This window comes from Nicrophorus vespilloides, unplaced genomic scaffold (assembly GCF_001412225.1).
Source record: "Nicrophorus vespilloides isolate i.1.1-1 unplaced genomic scaffold, Nicve_v1.0, whole genome shotgun sequence".
Taxonomy (NCBI): Eukaryota; Metazoa; Arthropoda; class Insecta; order Coleoptera; family Silphidae; genus Nicrophorus; species Nicrophorus vespilloides.
In genome coordinates this window covers 130,476-150,648 of record NW_017098211.1, presented here as the reverse complement: position 1 = coordinate 150,648, position 20,173 = coordinate 130,476, and the positions used below count along the sequence as shown (strand labels likewise).

General features: G+C 33.1%; 1 protein-coding gene across 30 annotated transcripts in view; it reads right to left on the bottom strand.

The window, feature by feature from the left end:
* Window positions 1-3,537: 3,537 nt before the first annotated feature.
* Window positions 3,538-20,173, bottom strand: part of LOC108561922 (serine/threonine-protein kinase tousled-like 2) — a 109,899-nt gene continuing 93,263 nt past the window's right edge. For 26 of the 30 annotated variants that reach the window (XM_017920048.1, XM_017920046.1, XM_017920045.1 and 23 more), the window contains 8 exons: window positions 9,232-9,322; window positions 6,423-6,667; window positions 6,233-6,358; window positions 5,299-6,164; window positions 5,088-5,235; window positions 4,445-4,695; window positions 4,156-4,375; window positions 3,538-4,084 (listed from right to left, as the gene is read on the bottom strand). In XM_017920048.1, the coding sequence (XP_017775537.1) occupies window positions 3,836-4,084; window positions 4,156-4,375; window positions 4,445-4,695; window positions 5,088-5,235; window positions 5,299-6,164; window positions 6,233-6,358; window positions 6,423-6,667; window positions 9,232-9,322 (2,196 nt within the window). In that variant the 3' untranslated portion in view covers window positions 3,538-3,835. Of the gene's footprint in view, window positions 4,085-4,155; window positions 4,376-4,444; window positions 4,696-5,087; window positions 5,236-5,298; window positions 6,165-6,232; window positions 6,359-6,422; window positions 6,668-9,231; window positions 9,323-12,453; window positions 12,614-13,702; window positions 14,348-20,173 lie in introns of those variants that run through there. The other 4 variants (XM_017920054.1, XM_017920042.1, XM_017920064.1 and 1 more) reach the window with 3 other exon arrangements.

Below are 20,173 nucleotides of genomic sequence, written 5' to 3'. Positions count from 1 at the left end.
CGCTGATTTTGTACAACTACAACCTCGCAAAAATACAAGGCAAACCACTTTGGATAAATTCTTCCAGTATACATATTTTCATTTTAAGTTTAAATAATACAATGTTCCTTTCATAATTTATATCATTTTCTATAATGTAGTGCGTATACATTTTTTTCATATATATGCTTACGCATAGCTTTGTGACTTGTTTTATTTTATATAATTTATTAAAGAAAATACTAAATAACAATAATTCTGTAATTTTTGTAATCGGGACAAAATGTACTATTCCCGATTAAGCTGAATCGACTGTATAATATTTGAATATCTAATATTATACCTTAATTAACGAATATTATGAGTTCCATGAAACCGTTCGCTGCTTTCAAAGTATTTATTAAACAATAATTGAATGCATAAGTAAGTTAAATTACCTGCAAATACCAGTAATTTCTTAAAATTAAATGATCTTCTTTTAATCTTCTTTTAATTCTACAACATTGCAAATCGAAAATTCGAACAAGTCTGATTGATAAAACATTAGACGATTTCTCTAATGCGTGCCCATTTTTAATTCTCAGAAAGAAGTGAATCTGAATATTTTATTCGAATTGGTGCTTATTTAAGTATTATATCTTTCATAATTTGAAAGAAACTATGTTAAATAGGCAACAATTATCTACTTGCAGGAAGGAACTAAATATTGATCGAGAATATCAATAAAAGATTGGATACAGTATTAGGAAAATAATTACAATTAATTATGCATTTCTTTATGAATTCATGCATCAATAAAATTAAGTTAACTCAATATTGACTTAATGAAAAAAAAGCAATGAATGTTTTTCTGCAGTAGCATGAACCACTTGAATTTTAATTTTTATATAATCATCATTGTTGTATTTTAATAACAATCAGGAAAAGAAAATAATTTTATAGAAGTCCTAAGTACTTATTGTACTTCTTTTTCGGTATTTGAAGAAAATGCAAATAGGTGTTTAATAACACTTCAATAACATTTAATTCTAAGTTCATTCTAGTTAACAATTCCGATAACAAAAACTGAAAGAATAAAAGTCTACTTACTATTCTCGAACCTGAAATTCTGAAAGAAATATTGCACACTGAAATTCATGTTGCGTGAACAACGAAAAATTGAAAATTGTTGATTCCACTTGATTCATGCGAAAGGGGGTGGGGGTTGTGGTAAGGAGAGTATCGAGAAGAGAAGATCGGTTTCATTAAAAACGGTGTTGGCTTTCAAAAACATTTTACTCTGTGTAATTTAATACACGCCAGTTTATGTACAATTTGGCAAAAGACATTTTCACCAATAGTAAAAAATAAAAAAATAATAATAAATGTGGATCGACTTTTCTTATCTTTTTTTTTCCTTACTTAGTTTTTCTTCTTCCTGTTCATTTTTTTTTATGTCCGTTTTTCATAAAATAATAAAAGAAAGAAAAATACGAGAAATGTACAAGAGCAGTGAAAGAAAATACAATAAAATTGATGACAACAATAATAATATTAATGAAATATAACAACAAAAAAATAATAAACGTTACATTTCAAAATCTGCATGGAAATAATATTGAACGGAAAAAACAACTTCCCTAGACATGACTTAACTATTCTTATCACAATGTCTGCGGTTGAGAGACGGAGACGACCCACCAACACAAACAGCACACAAGTTCTCATCTTCTTCAACTGCCTTCATTTTTTTTATTAATTTGTTTGTTTTTCTTGTTTAAATTTAATCTTTTTTTTTGCTCGTTTTAATTCAATAATATAAATATATGTAACATGTATTTTTACGCGTTTATTTATTCATTTAAATTATTTTGGTTTGTTAAATAATGCGAGTTGTTTTTTCTTTTCTATCTTAACCAGAAAACGTTATTTTCTTCTTCACAGTTACAATTTCTCCTTCGTAATTTTTGGCATCGCACTCCAACTTTTTATACATCACTGCAGCATTTCCTTCATTTGCATCCTGTTTCCATCACGCTGTATATATCATTTCTTCGATCATTTACAATTACAATTTTTACAAATATTTTCACATTCTTCTTTTTTTTTTGGTTTCTTTAATTTAAATATTTTATTTAGTTCACCATATCTACGTTGAACACCACTTGCAAAGTATGCAATTTAAAAAGAACAAAATAATAATAACGAAAATTGTGTAAATAAATTTGGACCGTTTAAGAATCAAACAAATACACTAGTTGCAAGTATTCGGAAGTTAAAAAGATTTATGTACAAAAGTAATTAAAATGTGAAAATATAATAAAACTGAAAAAAAAAAAACAAAATTGATGAGTAACAAGAACGAGGGTTTGTTGACCACTTGCATTGTGACTTGTATAATTGGAGCAATTTGCAATAATATACTACAAATTAGTAGCCCTAATGTGTTTTCTTTTGATTATTCCTTCACACAAACATAAAAATTGTAGCCTTTCGGGATAATCTTTATTATATATTTTAAAAAATCTAATAGAAATAATTGACCCGGCGCATCCACAATTCATACGAAATGCAATTTCCGCAAATGCTAAAACAGTTTTTACTGTTTGAAAATTTAGATTAGAAGTTTGAGGTCGTCGCCTCGTAATAACAACATTAAAAAGAAGAAACTCCCCAAATAGAAAACAAACGTGCGTTTTTTGTTTATTGTTATATCATATACATGGGTTTCCTTGATTTATTAGATTTTTCCTTTTATACATTCTAAATTTACAGGTAGTAAAATAAATTAAAATATTAAAAATTAAAAAGAAAAAAATGCATTCCATACGTTTTAGTTGATTTTGTCTAGTATTTACATATACAAAATGTATATAAATAAAGAGGAAACAACTGTTTCGATTTACACAAGTAGCCAACAATACTTCGTCTTCTTCGTTCTTCAACCAAAAAAAAAATCTGGAGTCTTTTTTTTCTCAGGGTGAATGGGGTCGGTGGGGATATTCACTTGTTACGTGTGTGCTCATCGGAGAAGAATAATAGTAAATTCATAAAAAAAAACAAAAGGTATAAACAGAAAAAGAAAAAAAACTTATTTAAAAAAAAAGAAAGAAAAAAATCCAGAATAGTAATAGTCACTAATATAGTACAAAAAGCAAGGGCACTTAATAAAAAATAACTTATTAATTGTCTATATAATTAATTATATATATATTTTTTTATCATCATCAATATATATGCACTTATATATACATATATATATTTCTCATATATATGAAACTTAATAAAGTTCTTTTATTTTAATCATTTGTTTAATTATTTGTAATTTTTCCTGTCCTTACTAAAAAAAACTGTTCTGTGTATGTTCATTCTCAGTAATCATTTTCTTTACGTTTTTAAACGGTGTATAATTTTTTTTTAGTAGTAGTATTTTCATTTTTTTAATTCAGTTGATCACAACCAGTTCGTAGCACAAAACCCCGAGTTAAGGAGGAGAGAAAAAGCAGCAAGCGACGAGAGATAAGAGATTTTTTTTATAAAATGACGACGATGTTTCATTTTTTGTATTGTTTGTATATGTTTTCATGTATTTGTGTGTTGTGTGTGTGTTTAGATTATAGAGAGAGAGAGTAATTTAAATCCATTTGTTTAAACCATTTTGCTTTTCGAAAAAAATAAAATAAAAGTTTGTTGTTGTTTGTTTGTTTGCCGAGTGGCGCGCGCACGATCACAATTATTGTTTGTTTCTTGTTCTATTACTTTCAGTTTTCAAGTTGTTCGTGTGTTTAGTAGCGTCCTCCGTTCAGAAACGCGCATGTGACGTCCGTTTCCGTTTCCGGTTCGCGCACATCGGAGCACCGCCACTTTTCAGCGCACACTAAGACGACGAGGAAGCGTTCATCGTGCCGAAGAGACCGGTCGAGAATGAACCAGGATTCTGTTGCTGGGATGAATGCTGGGAATTGTGCTGGACCGCCGCCTGCTGCTGGACCTGTTGTTGCTGTGCCACGCTGGAGGTTAGCCTGGAGTGTTTGGGCATAGGCGGTTGGAGGTATTCGTGCCTTGCCAACGACAGGACATCTATGCGGTCTTCCTTCCGATACGCCAAGCAACTTCGGATAAAACTCTGCGAACACGAGAAACGCACAAAAATATGATTACGGTGTACGAGGATGAAGTATATCTAGATGTATTTACCTTGGCCTCATTGGTCACAGCTGGCTTGTTGACGAATTGAACCTCGGTTGCTTTCAGAATCGTGTTCTCCTCTAGGATGGTTGCCTGCGATTGGTTGTGGCCGAATGGCTTTTTGCCGTACAGACATTGGTAGAAGATCACGCCCACACTCCACACGTCCACTTTTGATGATATCTTCGGAGGATTTTTCCCGACCACAAAACACTCGGGCGGCAGATACCTAAGGACGTGCAAAGAAAAAACGAAATTATTATTCGGTTCTGCGAAGAAGAGCGTTTCAGTTACTTACCAGTAGGTACCGGCTCCTTGTGACGTCAAATCCATACCGTGATCGGGATTGTAGTTCTCCTCGTCCATTACCTTGCTTAAACCAAAGTCCGTGATCTTGATCTCTCCACATACGTTGCCCTCAGTCAGTAGGATGTTTCCGGGCTTCAAGTCGTAGTGGATCACAGGCGGCTTGATCTCATTCAGGTACTTAAGGGCGGACACCACTTGCATCACTATTGAACGTGCCTCCCGCTCTGGTATAGTTTTATGCTGCAAAAAAGAATGATTAATATTTAAAATATTTTCACATCATACATTATTCAACGAATTGTATTTAATTACTTGCAAAATTATTTTACTAGAAAACGGCCTATTAATCTTTGCAAATTCTCAATTACTTAAAGTACAAGATTTAAGATTTCTAACAAAAGCACAATGATAGAAATTGGGTACAAATAGCTCAGATAAATAATATTATCATTATCATATATATAACTTTCTAGTAACTTTCTGATTATTCCACAATTTGTTACAAATAATTTAAGTATTTGCAATATTTATCTTGGTAGAATGTATCTATTATATCTGAGTTGAATATACTGGTACTGTGTGATATAAAATGTAAATGCATTGAATTTTGCGAGAATGGTTTTAATATTTACCTGCTTAAGATAAAAGTCTAAGTCGTGTCCATCACAGTATTCCAAAACTGTACAAAATGAGTTGGCGTCTATTTCGAAGACGTCGTAAAGTTTGACCACCCTCGGATGGTCTAATGCCTTGTGAATATTGTATTCCCTCAAAGCGTGCCTGAAAGAATGACAATAGTATTTAGTAAGTTTTGATTTTTGGATGATTAATGGTGGTACTTACTTAATATAGTTGGCCTTCTTATCCTCTTTCCAGTCTTTGTTGAGTTGGTGCACTTTGCAGGCGACGTACCTTTGTTCCTTAAGGTCGAAGGCTTTATGAACTTCGCTAAAACCGCCCTTGCCTAGGAGCATGAGAAGGAGGTACCGCTCGTTGAGAACGGGATGGTTGTTGAACCGGGACTGGTCTTCGTTGTGGATCCGCTTCAGTTCGCGTATGTGCAGGTTGCGTTCGCGCTCCAATTTCTCCATCTCGAGCTGCAGGTCGGCGTCCTCCTTTTTGAGGGCGCTCTGCCTCAGCTTCAGGATCTCGTCCGCCTCGTAGTACTCCTGGATGGTGAAGGATCCGGGCACCGCGTCCGGCTTCAGGAACGTGTTATCCGTGCCGTTGTGTAGGGTGGAGGATGCCGACGAGTTGTTCCGCTTCCTGCCGCCCTCACTGTTCGACGGCCTCTTCTTGGTCAGCAGCTTCTTCTGCCTGTCAATCTCTTCCCGCTCCGCCGTAATCTCTTCCTGTCTTCGCGCCAGCTCTTGGAAAGCGTGTCCGTCCGTCCAGTTCTCCTGGAACGTCGCTCCTACTCGTTGCGTCACGAATTGTCCAAGCCGCAACCGATTTTGCATGCATTTTTGTCGCGCCTCCTTCTTCTCGATCGAGCTCTTCTCCTTTAGCAGCTTCTTCACCACATCTATACACTTGGCAATATGCTGCTTATGCTGATCCATCGTCTTCTGTTGTGCCGTCAGTTGGTGCCGCAGTTCGTCATTTGACCTGTTCAGCTCCTCGATCTTAACGTTTCGCACTTCCAGATCCGTAGAAGCTTGCGTCTCAAATTCCTGTATCCTTTGACACGTCAAATCAGTCTGGACCACCAACAGGGCGAAAAAACAATAATAATATTATTAATCTACATCAAAATAGATAATTAAATTATAAATACCTGTACTAATTTGCTAACCATAGCGGGTAATGGAACTCTAGGGGTTAGTGGCTTTTGGTAGAATTCGAAAGGAACAGAGTTGGCCGACACCTGCGGCGAAGGTAGTTGCTGCTGCGACGGTGGGAACTGAAAAATATAATAAAAATGTTAGATACACATACGGACACAAGCAGGTTAACTCTTCACTCACCATTGGATAGGGGGTTTGCTGTGGCGAGGGACTTTTGGCGCCTCCATGTCTGATAGGGCTATTACTTGTGTGTTTGGTATTAAAGTAGTCCACGGCCTTTTTCTCGGTCGAATTGGTCCTAACGCCCTTCGTGATCGTTCCCCCGCCGCCATCGTCAACCTTCCTTTTGCGCTTCCTTTCGGTAGGCGTCCTGGGCACCTTCTCCGGAGTATTAGGGTCCAGCTCTTTATCACTGTGAGAGGAACCTACAACAAAAACCATAAACAATTACATACGTTTCCTACAAATACAAAATCACTATAATTCCAATAAAACTATGTAACACACCCATTAACAAATTCAACGTATAGGAAATAGTCTCATTCCAAATAAATGATTCAATCGAATAGCACATTAAATGAATACAGTATTATAGTTATTATGATTACCATGGCAATACACAGAAACATGTACAATTTTGTTGCAAAATAATACTTAATACAATCTTGTCATGATGTATCATTAAATAGTTCAAACATGAAAATACTGTAAACGCTGACGTGGCAATCTTCATAAACGAGTAACAACTTGATAATATTAAAACTAATTGTTAATTATAATATATTAGTTAATTTCCTATTATAATCTAATTGGCTTCAAACATTAATCGCTATACTCTTTATTTCATTTTTATACATGTTTATTAAAATATGGGCATTTACTCCAAAATGACTATAAAATGTTTTAATTTTAATGTATATTTAATGATTTCCATTAATTGCGACAAAATTTGTATTAAGATCCATTTAATTGACCGGTCAGAATCCACTAAGATCGACAAAAACAATTTCGTAACGTGATTTTTCAATGGTTCATTTGCAATGGGTGAGAGTGAGAGATATAGTTATAACAGTAATAAAAAAAATAAATTCGAATCTTATCTCCCCGTTGGCCGATGTAATTATTAGTTGAATAACGGATAAATATGAAAAATTGGAATCGAATGACAAACAAATATTTGTACCAAAGAACAAATAAACATATACTGATGGAAAGCTTTTCTTTTTGAATATCGAAAAACCATAATTATTGTAATACGAATCCAGTTTGTTGGTAATCGCATAAAGTGGAAACTTTGTGCAGATTTGATAATTTTATCTACCCTTTATAATAATTTATTTAGCCTTTATAAATATCAAATATTCTATGCGACAATTATAACAGCAACTCTAAATCACTGTATAGAATGAACTTTCATAATTATTAAATGTAAATCCGACAATTACATTACTTTTTTATACTAACTTGAATCATATAACTTATATATATTAAAAATAAACACAAATTTAATGCATTCATATTTTAATTATCAAAACGAATAACTTGACTAAAAAATATCATATATAATGCACACAATGTAACCTATCAAATTATATAAACTGTAAACAAATTAGGTTGAATGATGACATTTCAATAATAATGGTTGTCATTATATTTCATTTGAAATCTATGTACTTTTGTTAATCGTTACATTTGTCAGAAGCAATTTGTGAATTTAGTCAATCAATAAATTTGTTGACATATCAACTGAATATTTTTTTATTGCGAAATTAATTGTATGAAAATTCATATAATTTGAGTTTAGACGTTTCGTTGACACTTATTGATAGCTTCTATATTTAAAATATAACTTTAACAAATTTACATATTTAGTTTGTTTATATTATAATTATAAGCAAATAAATTTAATTTTAAACCTTTCATAACACTTAAAAAAGTTATATATATAAACTATTGAAAAATTATATCAAATTAACATTAGACTTTACTGATTTGAAATTCCTTATTTATGTAGATATATTTAAATATATTTTCATTGTATTCTTTTTAATTGTATTTCAATCAAAATTAATTATTCCTTTCCTTTTTTATTTTAAACATAATTATGAAACGATGAATTTAAATAATTTATATTCATCAACAACTTTAATATATCAGTTATTAAAAACTGATTTATTAATAAACTTACAAAAACGAACTAATTTTGACCCGACAAAATTGTAAGTATTTGACAGCGAGGTAAATGTTTCAACTTCAGTTTTAACTGTAACAAGTTCATGGACATTATTTAATGGATGAAATACAAATAATTATAAATCAATAATTTATGACTTTTAATTATTGACAAATCGATTTAATTTTTCATTATCTGTATTAATTATGTATACAATTAAGTTAGCTTATCTTGCCGTATGAGATGATTAAACTGTTTTGATCTAAGCGATAAACTGGTAGGGAGAATTTCCAAGGAGGCGACCGAATTGAAACCGGATAACGATTTTACGCAAGTTGAATAAAAATCAGGTTGCTGACGTGGCGAAAACATCATCTATCCGCGCACATTAGGCATTGTTTCGAAACGAATCGCTCGCACTAATAATAGATTTCAATAATAATAACATAAAAAAAGAAAGCAAAATTGCGTCAGGTCGAAAAAGCGTATCAGAAACTGTGTTCCAAAAAAAAAATGTCGTCGCGAATGTTCATCATTTGAACAAGGAATGAATGAATATTGGTGAAACGACAAAAAATATGAAGAAAAAAAAAGAGTAGAAGACAACTGTCGATCCGCCATTTCGCAATCGCCTGCAAATTTCGTCGGTGCATGCCGCAAAATGGCCGAAGATTGTTGTTCTCTTCGCATTTTCCGTCTCCGTCTTTCTCTTCGTCTTGTAAAACGCGAGGTGGTGGCTAGTTCTCGAAAATGGCGAGAGAGCCGTGGAAGGAAGGAATACGGCAGAGCGAATACGAATCAATAAAATCAAGTTACCTGTACTCATATTGGAGTCTTGGCTATGAACGGGTTGGGTTGTGTTTACTGTCGACTGGGGTGCCATCTGTAATTGGGAACCAGCTGACATCTGGAACAGAGGAGAAAAAAAAATAGTAACATGAATAGGTGAAAATTTCCGATCGACCGATCGATTGAACTCGAACGTTAATAATAATGCATGCACTTGTTACGAATTGCAAAAGAGTAAGACTTAATGGAGAAAACCTTTTTCCTGGTAGTCGTTTGCGCTTTCGTCGTATTTTTTTTTGTAATCGTTCGCTTTTAGAAAATGTGTATCGATCGGGACCGACAACAATAATTAGCTGTTGCTCTAATTCAACCTTGAAACTATAAATACAACCTCGCCTTACGAACCTCTCCCAACAATGAAATGAATATATCATCGATTAAATACGAAACGGAACGGAAAAAGCGTGTGTGTAAAAAAAAATGGAGAGGACCGAAAATACACTGGAGAAGAATTTTTCACGTATACGTACAATGTTAATGCATAATCAAAGGCCAACAAACTATTATCTAACATAGATAAAAAAAATATATATTTATATAATAATAAAGAGAAATATTTCACGCACAAAACGATTATTTTTATATAAATAAATTACATACATATCATAGACGTATATGAATCGAACTGAGGCAATTAAGGCCTACTTTACCCCACTGACACGGTTTCGAAATTCCGCAGATTTTTTTTTTCGCAGTTCGTTCGTTCTCCGTTTTGTATTCTTCTGCTCCTTACACATTTGTTTTAAATTTGTCGCAATTTCGGACGTCACGACCTGCGCGGATTTATAATAAAATAAATATTTAGCTTGGCATTTTGGACGCGAGGCGAACGAATAAAAAAAACTAAGAGAGAAGCAGTAACAATAATCATAATGAAAAACGGACGACCTTCAAATTACATTATTATCATCAACATCGCACCGATCGCCCGAAAAAAATACTACAGGATGACGTTGGAATCATGAACGGCGCGCAACCTCGGTGCGATGATGATGATGCGTTCAATAAGGAGAATGTGAAGCCATGAAAAGGGAGACGAGTCATCCCAGAAAATCGAATTCGGATAGTGCCGAATCCGAATAAAATGTGTTTGCCTTGCAGTAACGCCTGTGATTTTCTGCATTACTCACAAATTTATTTTCGAAGTGTGTTCCACGTAAATACGCCTCGAAAATAAACCGATTTTGACGTATTAAAAAGGCGAATTCCATGTTGCAAGCATAGCTCGAGCGCAGACCGTTTGTTGTAATCAGGTTCGGCGATGTTGGTCGGAGAGATTCGCGGACTTGCCTTGCCTGGAATCGAAAGTTGCGCAACGTTCGGTACGCGTCAAGTTTTACGATAATTGACAGCTATGACATCGATCGGCGCCGGAAGCCAATGGTGGATTCAACTATTAACCAATAAATGAACTTGATGGTGATTGCTATTGCGTACACATTTACCAAATGAAAATCGTAATCCGATTGAGATTTTCACAGTTCCTAATACAATCCATAAACATATTATCAAAGTTTAGTTTTGTACTTTATCATGAAGTTTCATATTAAATCATTTACAAATTCTAATATATATATAGTTATATTCTAAATATTTATTATGAATGAAAAATAATTTTAATGTTAAACTAAAGCAATTGAATTATCAAATCAATTATCATTCGATTTTATCATTACTTTGTAATAGTATAATAAATGTTTCAAAAGTTTCTTATATTTTATTCTTTTGATGAATGTGGTTATAAAATAATAACATACTATATGGTAAATACTGACAGATTATAAAATATAATATTTATGAAGTTGACAAGTAAAATTATTGATGTTTCATCACTAAAAATTTACAATTGCAATCCATAGCAGATAAAAATGTAATATAGATGATGCATTTATTTTATTAATATTTAATAATTTATTATAATTAGTTAAAATAGACCTTTACATAAATAATTTATACTATATAGTAATAAAATGAGTTTCTAATAAGTCACAGATTAAAGTTATTTTTTCTTGTATTGTATGTGTCAATTAGGTTTCGTATAAATACGAATATGTAAATGCGCTTCGAAAATAAAGCGATTCTGACGTATCGCGTAAAAAAATGATAATATGTAAATATAGCTTTAAACATCTACGATGCTTCCACAATTTGCACTAAATTAAAAACTTATATTTGTTTAGTATCTATAGTCGATAGACCAAGTTCTTAGGTGTATGTATTGAACAAAACTGTTCTGTTATATTCCGTTCTATTTGTACAGAGTTGCTACAAATAGCATTTTCGTTTAATAAAAGATTTACTTCAAATAATGAAACGTAAACGATCTAAACGTGATCGTGATAAATTCTAAGTGAATGCAAATAAAATCCTTGTATCATATAATTTACTTCTGAGTTATTTATAGTTAAGTAACAATAAATGAATGAACTTTTGTTTGAATATAGGCAGAACCAAGATAATTAGGTTATGTTAACAAAATTATAACCTAATTTAAATTATTTTTGATAATCTATACAATAGTACCAGAAATTTGAAAAGTTACATAATAAGCATTCTGACAAATGTCATAATTTTAGTTTTTGACGTTTCATCTGTCATTTGTCAGAATTATTATTTTTTATTTGCTCATAATGGAAATTTAATATTATTTCATATAATTCTATGTTTTGTCTTAAAATTAGTTCCAATATGGTTAAAATTTTCTTATGAAAATTGAAGTGTTTAGAATAGACAATCAAACACTTAAAACAGTTTCATTGTTGATATTAAACGTGATTTGGAATTGCTTTCACTGTTGAATCGATTTGGTTATCAATTGCGATTAGTACAGCACAGCAACAATAAAAAAAATAGAAATTAATACGAATTCCATAGAAAAGCCTTGGACTAAAAACTCGAACTATCAAATATTAACGAAAAGTCTACACGTATACGACAACACACATTAGTAATTCAATATGTTACATGCGCAAGATAAGAAGAATATCCAGTATACGAAATTCCATGAAGAACGCTAACCGAATCACAATTGAGAATAATCTAGTATAAGAATGTTTTGCTATAGGAATATTCTAGAATGATAACATTCATATTTGAAAATACTCCGATTTTTGTTCCGGAATATTCTTAAAGATGAAGAGAACCTAGGCGGAGGGAACCTAGCAAATAAAAAAGATAAGATTAGCTTACTAAAAACAGAGGAAATCTTATCTTCGTGGATCGTGGAAAAGAAATCTTGTTTTCGTCGGGCCCGGCGCACACGAAAAGTTGCATAACGAATTACGACTACAACTACCAACGAACACATCGACGCAAGAATTCCATTTGGAACGAATTAGGAGAGAAAGAGCGTGTGCGAACGAGAGTGCGAGATAGATAGTGCGAAAGAGAGAGAAGAAAAAAGCAAGCGTGTCCGCACTGTATATGACCCATATGACCTCGGAACAATGCAAATAAAACGGTGATCAAGCACAAATTATCCGTTTGGAGAATAAAACCGTTTTATTATTACGTCGCTGAATGTGTTCAGACACACCGCGACAGTGAGAGACGATATCACAGAGGAGGAATAGGAGGAAATAGACGACATTTTCCATTCCCGCGATTTGCGATTCAAATCTCGCGATTTTTTTTGCAATAATTATTTTTTTTTGTAACATAAATTTGTACATTTTTTTGGTGCTTCCGATGTGAACGAAAATTGCAACAGCGTCGCGGGGCTGTCGACCAATCGCCGCCCGCCATTGCGTCGTCGCACCGGACAAAAGGTTGCCACACTTACCGCCGCCGCCCCCGCCGTACCCCGCACAAACGACCGACTACTATACTCTCCTCTCCTCGCGCAACGGCAATTCGCGACCAGGCCAATTTTAAAACATTCATTGAATCGTTGCTGAGACCGATTATCGGCCACCTTTCAAAACACAATCATGCAAACGACAAAAAAAATATGAACAAACAAAAAACTGATAATACTAATCGAGTAAGAGTATAATATATGATGTATATTACGTGGACGTAAACAGGAGACGAATTATAATCATTGCAACCGCAAGTCACCTAGCGTAAATTGGATGAACTGAAAAATGTAGGCGGAGTCAATGAACCCGAAACGTCAGGCGAGAAGAAATGAGAAGAAACTCTTCTCGAGTGAAAAAAAGTAATAAGTAAAATATGGATATGTATATTGCATTTTGATTGGAAATTGAATTTCGCTGCATGGGAGTTTGCAAAATAGCCGTTGCTGTTGCGACAGCAAGTGAAAGTTTAACGAACTGCGGAAAAACGCGATGGAGAAAAATCATAGCAAGTGGGCGGGGCCTTTCGAGCCATGCATACAGGTTACTTATCTTACTTATTTGTGTCTATGATTATTATTATTATTTATTTTACTTTTTATTTATTTTTTTGCATTTGTTGTAAGAAGAAAATTTCATACCATTTACTTAACGGAACGACACCTCACCATGGACTGTGACTATTCTCTATTTCCATTATTGCGGCTAAAAATAAGCAATTTGCCGAGGATCCTTCCTCGCCGTCGAAGGACTACGCGGAGGGAAAGTTTAATGAACCGCAGGGAAAAAGAAGTTGCCGAGGAAGAAGTGAAAAAAAAAATGAACTGGGCGTGGCCAAAGGGCTTCCCGGGCAGCAGGATGGACGACAAAGGCGATCCAGTTACGATCGAAACGCACTTATACTCCTCTCTCATCCTCAACACCACACTTAACTTATTTTGCGTTTCTAAATTTGGTGTCAGTGTGTGTGTGTGTGTCGTGGCAAGTGAGTAGCATCAATTTATTTACAGTGTGTATAAATGCGAGAGACACACAGGAATCTATGGAGATTTAAATAAACGAAGGCTGGTCTCGGCTCTCCTCCTGCCCCCGGAGCAGTCCGAGTGAGGTAACTGAGAACAACGAGGAGAGGAACGAGCAAAATGAAGAGAACAAGAAGAAAAAGAAAACATAAATAAAAATAAAAAAGGACAACGGCCAGTGTTTGGAGCAGAGTAAAGCGTGGAACGAAGATGATGTTGATGAGCCATTAGCAACAAGGCTCTGCTCTCACTCTCTCTCTCTCCCTCCCTCCCGTACTATCTATCTATCCTATCTGTATGTCTGTATCGTTCCTCTTCTGGTCTATCCACGAGAGACCAGATCTCCAACGCTCGCAGAGAGCACAATTAAATTATAAATAATATGGAAACGAAAACGATTACGAAATGCGACTGAGTCGACCCGAGGAGAGGAGGCTTTGCTTGCTGCACAACACCGCATCGGTTCTCTGCACTAAAAGGGGGAACTAAACTCGCAACTGAAAAACACTACTATCCGAACAGCTTTAGCTAAGCCACGCAACAGCAACACGGCCACCGCATCCATTGGAATTTCAATTATACACACACTCACATATCTACACATATACGCACAAATACACACATACTCTTGCACTCGACAAACATATCCATGCACAAAGACACATTGCATAAACAAATTTTTCCTACTTGGAGAACAATGAATTAAAAACGCACAGCTCATCGCAAAGCAATAACCAGGACTGAAACAGGAGTTCCTGACCATGCCAGACGTGTGTGCTCAGGGTCTTCTCAGCACCAGATCGATCACACATACTTGCCTCTCCCTCGAAGGCCTTTGAACATGTTATGGTACACCTATGAAGTGTACTTCAAAATAGACCATCAAATGCATGCTCGTATTTGGAGAAACCACACAACTAGAACTAGCTCTAGAACCGAATTATTGGATTTACAAACTTACATGTTTCAATTAGAAGTTTACAAATTCAATTTACCTTATTGTATATTTTATAGAAATAACCTCAATCGGGTTACTTGATGTTTCAGTTTACGAAAGTTAAGCAACGAGTGGCGCTGATGGGTGATCAGAAACATATCAACTAATTATTAGATAAGCACTTAGAATGTTTATAATTTGCTCACATTTGTTGGTTAATTGAACGCAATATTAATGTTTAAATCATCGAAATTAATGGAAATTATTTGATATTTGCTATTAATCATATTAAAATAAAAAACGTGTTGATAAATCGAAATGAAACTTCCATTTAATAGTACAAAGCTAAATAAGTGGAAAGTTTCATTATACTTATTTGTGGAACATTGTTTGTAGATATCAACTTTTTGCTTGGTAACCATTACTATTTATAATTATTTTTAATAAGTTGTATAGATTTAAGAATAATGAATAATAAATTAATTAAATCAAATATTCATATTATAATATTTATAATCAATGTTTATAAAAAAAAAACTATTATAAAGGATGACTCAGAAACTTATTTTTTTTTCATTGCATAAATGTGACTTTACTTTAAACGATAAACCGAATGTCTCTTATCAAAAATAACTGTGATAATTTATTTTTAAATCCCGTATTTCGCTGCAAATGTTTTCATTTTAAGTACACCATCCGATTATATTTACAAATATTTTAATGAATGTGCGTTGTTGAATCGCATTCTTTCGGATTAATCTAATAATGGGATACGTAATAAGAAAAGAAAAAACCGAGAATCTTATGTACGTTTGTACATAAAAACCGGGATTTCCATTGTGGAAATGAACGGAAAATTCCTCAAATCGTTAGACAACTATGTAAGGAGGGAATATCCGGCGATCCACGCCAACTACAAAGTATTCAGTTGAATTCCTTTCAGTCATTCATATAGTCGAAGGAAGACCTATATTTCTCATATATTATTTGTATATCAAATATTACAAATATTTTTTTAAATTTATGTACATTTTGTTTTTTCATTATTGAAAATGAAACGAAAATTTTCATCTCACAAAAAAATCGAAGAAAATTTTAATTTTAAAAGAAACATTGAATTTGTAACATATCACCACAATTAACGATCATGGCAACCATGTGTACTTGCATTTCACTTGGTTTTTTTTGCATTTAAATTATTTTTACTTTTGTATAAACTCTAAATATAGGCGCAGTGCAAAGTCCAATGCAAGCATCACTTTGTATACGTATTTGTTTACATTCTTATATCGTTGATGCTGTTCAAACTATTGCGGCAGCCATTGCAGGAATTAAGTCACTTCAATTGCATATTACTTCTATTTAATTTGCTTTCGTTTTCATTTACAAATTCGTTGCATAATCTACAAAGAAGTAGGCGTATTATTGTTCAATGTGATAGTTATTTATATATGCAATTAATTGCAATTAAAATATTTTATATTCTATGAATGCAAACATTAATAAACCAGTTATTATTGGAATTATTTTGAAATAATATTTGTATGATGTAATACATCGAGTGAGAAAAACTCGTATTTAAGTCGGTTAAGTCAATTATTATTAAATTGTATGAAGAAAAATACAAATAAAATTGTTTGTCCACAACGTAATTTTGTCTCAGGTTTCTTGTCTTCATGTTTCGTTAAACAAATAGCAAGTAATGATGATATAATTATATTTATAAACACACAAATTAGCTTTTGATTAAATTAGTTGTACTTATCAATGGAATATAAGTCAAGCAAATTAATTTCTTAGTAATGGAATATTACAGATTTTCTAATCTCGACTATTTAATGTTTGCATTGAAAGTTAAAAGGATATGCATATAATTTACATATAATCTGCATATCCGGTATATTGTCGAGATGTAGTTATAATATGTATTGTATTGAGTAATACATTTAATGATAAAATTAATTTTAAAGGATGAAAAGCAATAGAAGTTTGTGGACAGAAATATACGGAAAAAAAATAATTTCATCTTCCAATAATTTAATATATATGTGAAAAATCACCAATACGTACTTTAAATATATTGAATAAGGACAAAATAGTGTATTTTGCACTAAAAAAATGCTTTTGAAAAAATGCATGGATTTCAAGGTCATGCTTAATTTAAAATAAAAATGACTTAAGTGTCGTAGTTCATCTATTCAATTACTTAGAGGCAGATGTAAATCTAAATTAAGATCACTTAATTTCGTTCTGTTGGCATCATCGTCTCGATTAAGTTATTATAATCGAGACGATGATGCCAACAGAACGAAATTAAGCAAGTCTGCTAATTAGCGACTTCAAAAATTATAGAACAATTGCAATGCAAATTGTTGAAAGGAATGAAGAAAAAAAAACGTATTCAAGAAGCGGACATTTAAATCGACACGCTTTCTTATTTCTGCTAACTTCATATAGTACTGTATGTGTTTACTTACAACTGGTTACTAAGGGAAATGATAACAACAACAACGAAAATGGTTAAACTCCTAAAGATTCTCTCCTCCACCTATAAGCAGATATGCTCATGTGTTTTACACTCCTCCCCTACCCCGCGCGACCGACCAACCATAATTCCATCTCTGTTTCACTGCAGAACGTTCAATCTCCTCCTTGTCGGTATGCCGTATTATTTCCTTTCTTTCTTCTGTTTTCTCGCTCCTTTTTTTCCTCTCTTTTTCGTTAGGGTCTCGATATTTTTGGAATGGATAATAAAGCTTCCTCGGAAGACATGGAGGAGAGCAAAGCAACGACCAGGTACAACACTTACACACTCTCGCGCACACACACACATGTATACGTATAGACACAAACACATACACTCGCACAATAGAATTCTTAATAAAGTGGGTTATCGAACTCTCTCGTCGAGGTAATTGCAAAAACGAGAAATTATTGAAACTCTCCCATCTTTAGAACGACGACGAAGACTGCACACACACATACACAGTCGCACACTTCTTCACTTGGAGAGAAGGAGTTGTGTATACAGTAAACGAAAAACAGAAGGAAGAAGAGTCAACCGAGTAACACGCAAGAACAAGAGCGAAAATATATTACAGACTACAAGGATATAGCATATAACATTCTGCGGTTTTGTGTTGTTTCTATTTTCTTTGCGTCTCTTATCGACGTGTGATAACGAGGCGACATTGCGATAAAACCGAAGGGAGGAAACGGGAATTGAAAGCAAGAGAAGAATCGAGACAGCTGGACAAATATAATGTGAACATGATTGGGAGGAAGAGGAGAGATTAACATTAGATATCACTTAATAGATTAATAAAAAAAAGCTTTGATTTTGGAGATGAATTAAAATATTTTGTTATCCTCATATCGATTGAAATTATTTTTGTATCGAAACCAGGATTACTCGAGAGAAAAACAATGTTATAATAGTAGCGGTCGCAAGTTTATTTGGCAAACATGTTATGTTGAGGGTTTTTTTTTGATAAGACATTTCCGTATACAAGAGATACAATGTTTAGAACACACCTAGTTACGAAACCGTTCAGATACGTTTCTTAGAGACACGAAACATTGCTACGAGCATGCGCACAATTATAAAACCACAAGTGACAGTTGGTCGTTTGTTTTGGATCAATCGAAACTTTAAGCTCCTTAAGGTTGTACAACTGTTACCACGAATTAAATGGATACCAAAACTGGTTTATTTTATGTTTACATAGTTAAGATAGCAATGGTATGTCGCATTACCGTTAAAGCTAAGCTCTTTGTAAACTTTGTATTTGCAGCAATTATTAAGCCAAAGTATTTAATAAAGCAAAAATGTAATAGAAAATCCGGAAAACTAATCTCCCAGTAAAAAAAGGGACTGCAATATTTGCTAGAAGCAACGACTGAAAAATATAATAACCATCTTCTTGGTAATTCCCTTTTAATTCTGCATTAAAAAAAGATTTACTAGCCGTCCAGGTAATTTCAGACCCTTTATTAAAAACCGATTTTCGCTTCGCTTTTCAATCCTTGGTTGAATATGGGAAAAAAAAATGCACAAATCAACCGATGATCTCAAAGCACGAAAGCTGCAAATTGTCAACGCCGCGTTGATTGATTGCCCATTACCACCGTAAATACAAACAAACAAAAAAAGTAGGAAACAAAATGAGTCCACCAAGTACACACTCGATTTAACGGCACGAAACTCGACCATTATTGTTCGTATGTAAAAACGGCAACGAATTACAATAAGCACCATTGTTGATTCGATATGAATCCGAATGAAAATGTGTTCGAGAAAACGTGCAAAAGGAAATGCGTTGGCACATCTTGAAAGCAAAGCTAAATAGTTGTCACTAGGTTAATAATTAGCCAGGTTCGGTTTCTCTTGAAGAAAATATAAATAGATCTTTTCTACGCTTACTTAAAAATCATTTAATCAAAAACATTTAAAGAGAAAGCACAACTTTACTCACCAAAGTGATCATTTCTATTTCAAATATAGGTTTCCACGAAACTAGATGATTACAAGAATCCTTCAGAAATAGCTACTTATGCATAAAAGTAATTTCAAGAGAAATATAACAGTTAGAAAAAGTTATTGTTTTAATAAACCTTTATCGCTAAGAATTGGATGTCAAAATATTTCTTTTTGTCAAATACTACCTGATTTATTTGGCTCGCACATGATAGATGTCAAAGAAATTCAATTTCACGTCGATTTACTTAACTTATGTTCAAAATTAATTTTGGAGGGTTACATGGATATAATCAATTATTAATAAGAAAAGCTTATAATCAAAATGTATGACACACTTGAAAATTATTTAAACTAATTTGAACATTGTAATATTTTCGTTAAATTGAGTACAATCATTATTAAGTTATTAATTTAATTACTTTCACATTAAGTACTAAACAATTATTATTCGTCATTATTTTATTTTAATTGTATTAAAAATAAATTGTTAACAGTCTCACATGGAAATTTTTAAAATTAATTAGTGATAAATTTATCATGCTAGTTTTCATCTAAATTTAGATATCATTGTGCAGTTGAAAATCAGAAAATTTCAATCATATTTATAATTTGTATTTTTTTTTGTTAAAAAAACTTTAGTGTATATATTTAGTTTCATATTTTAAAATAAGCA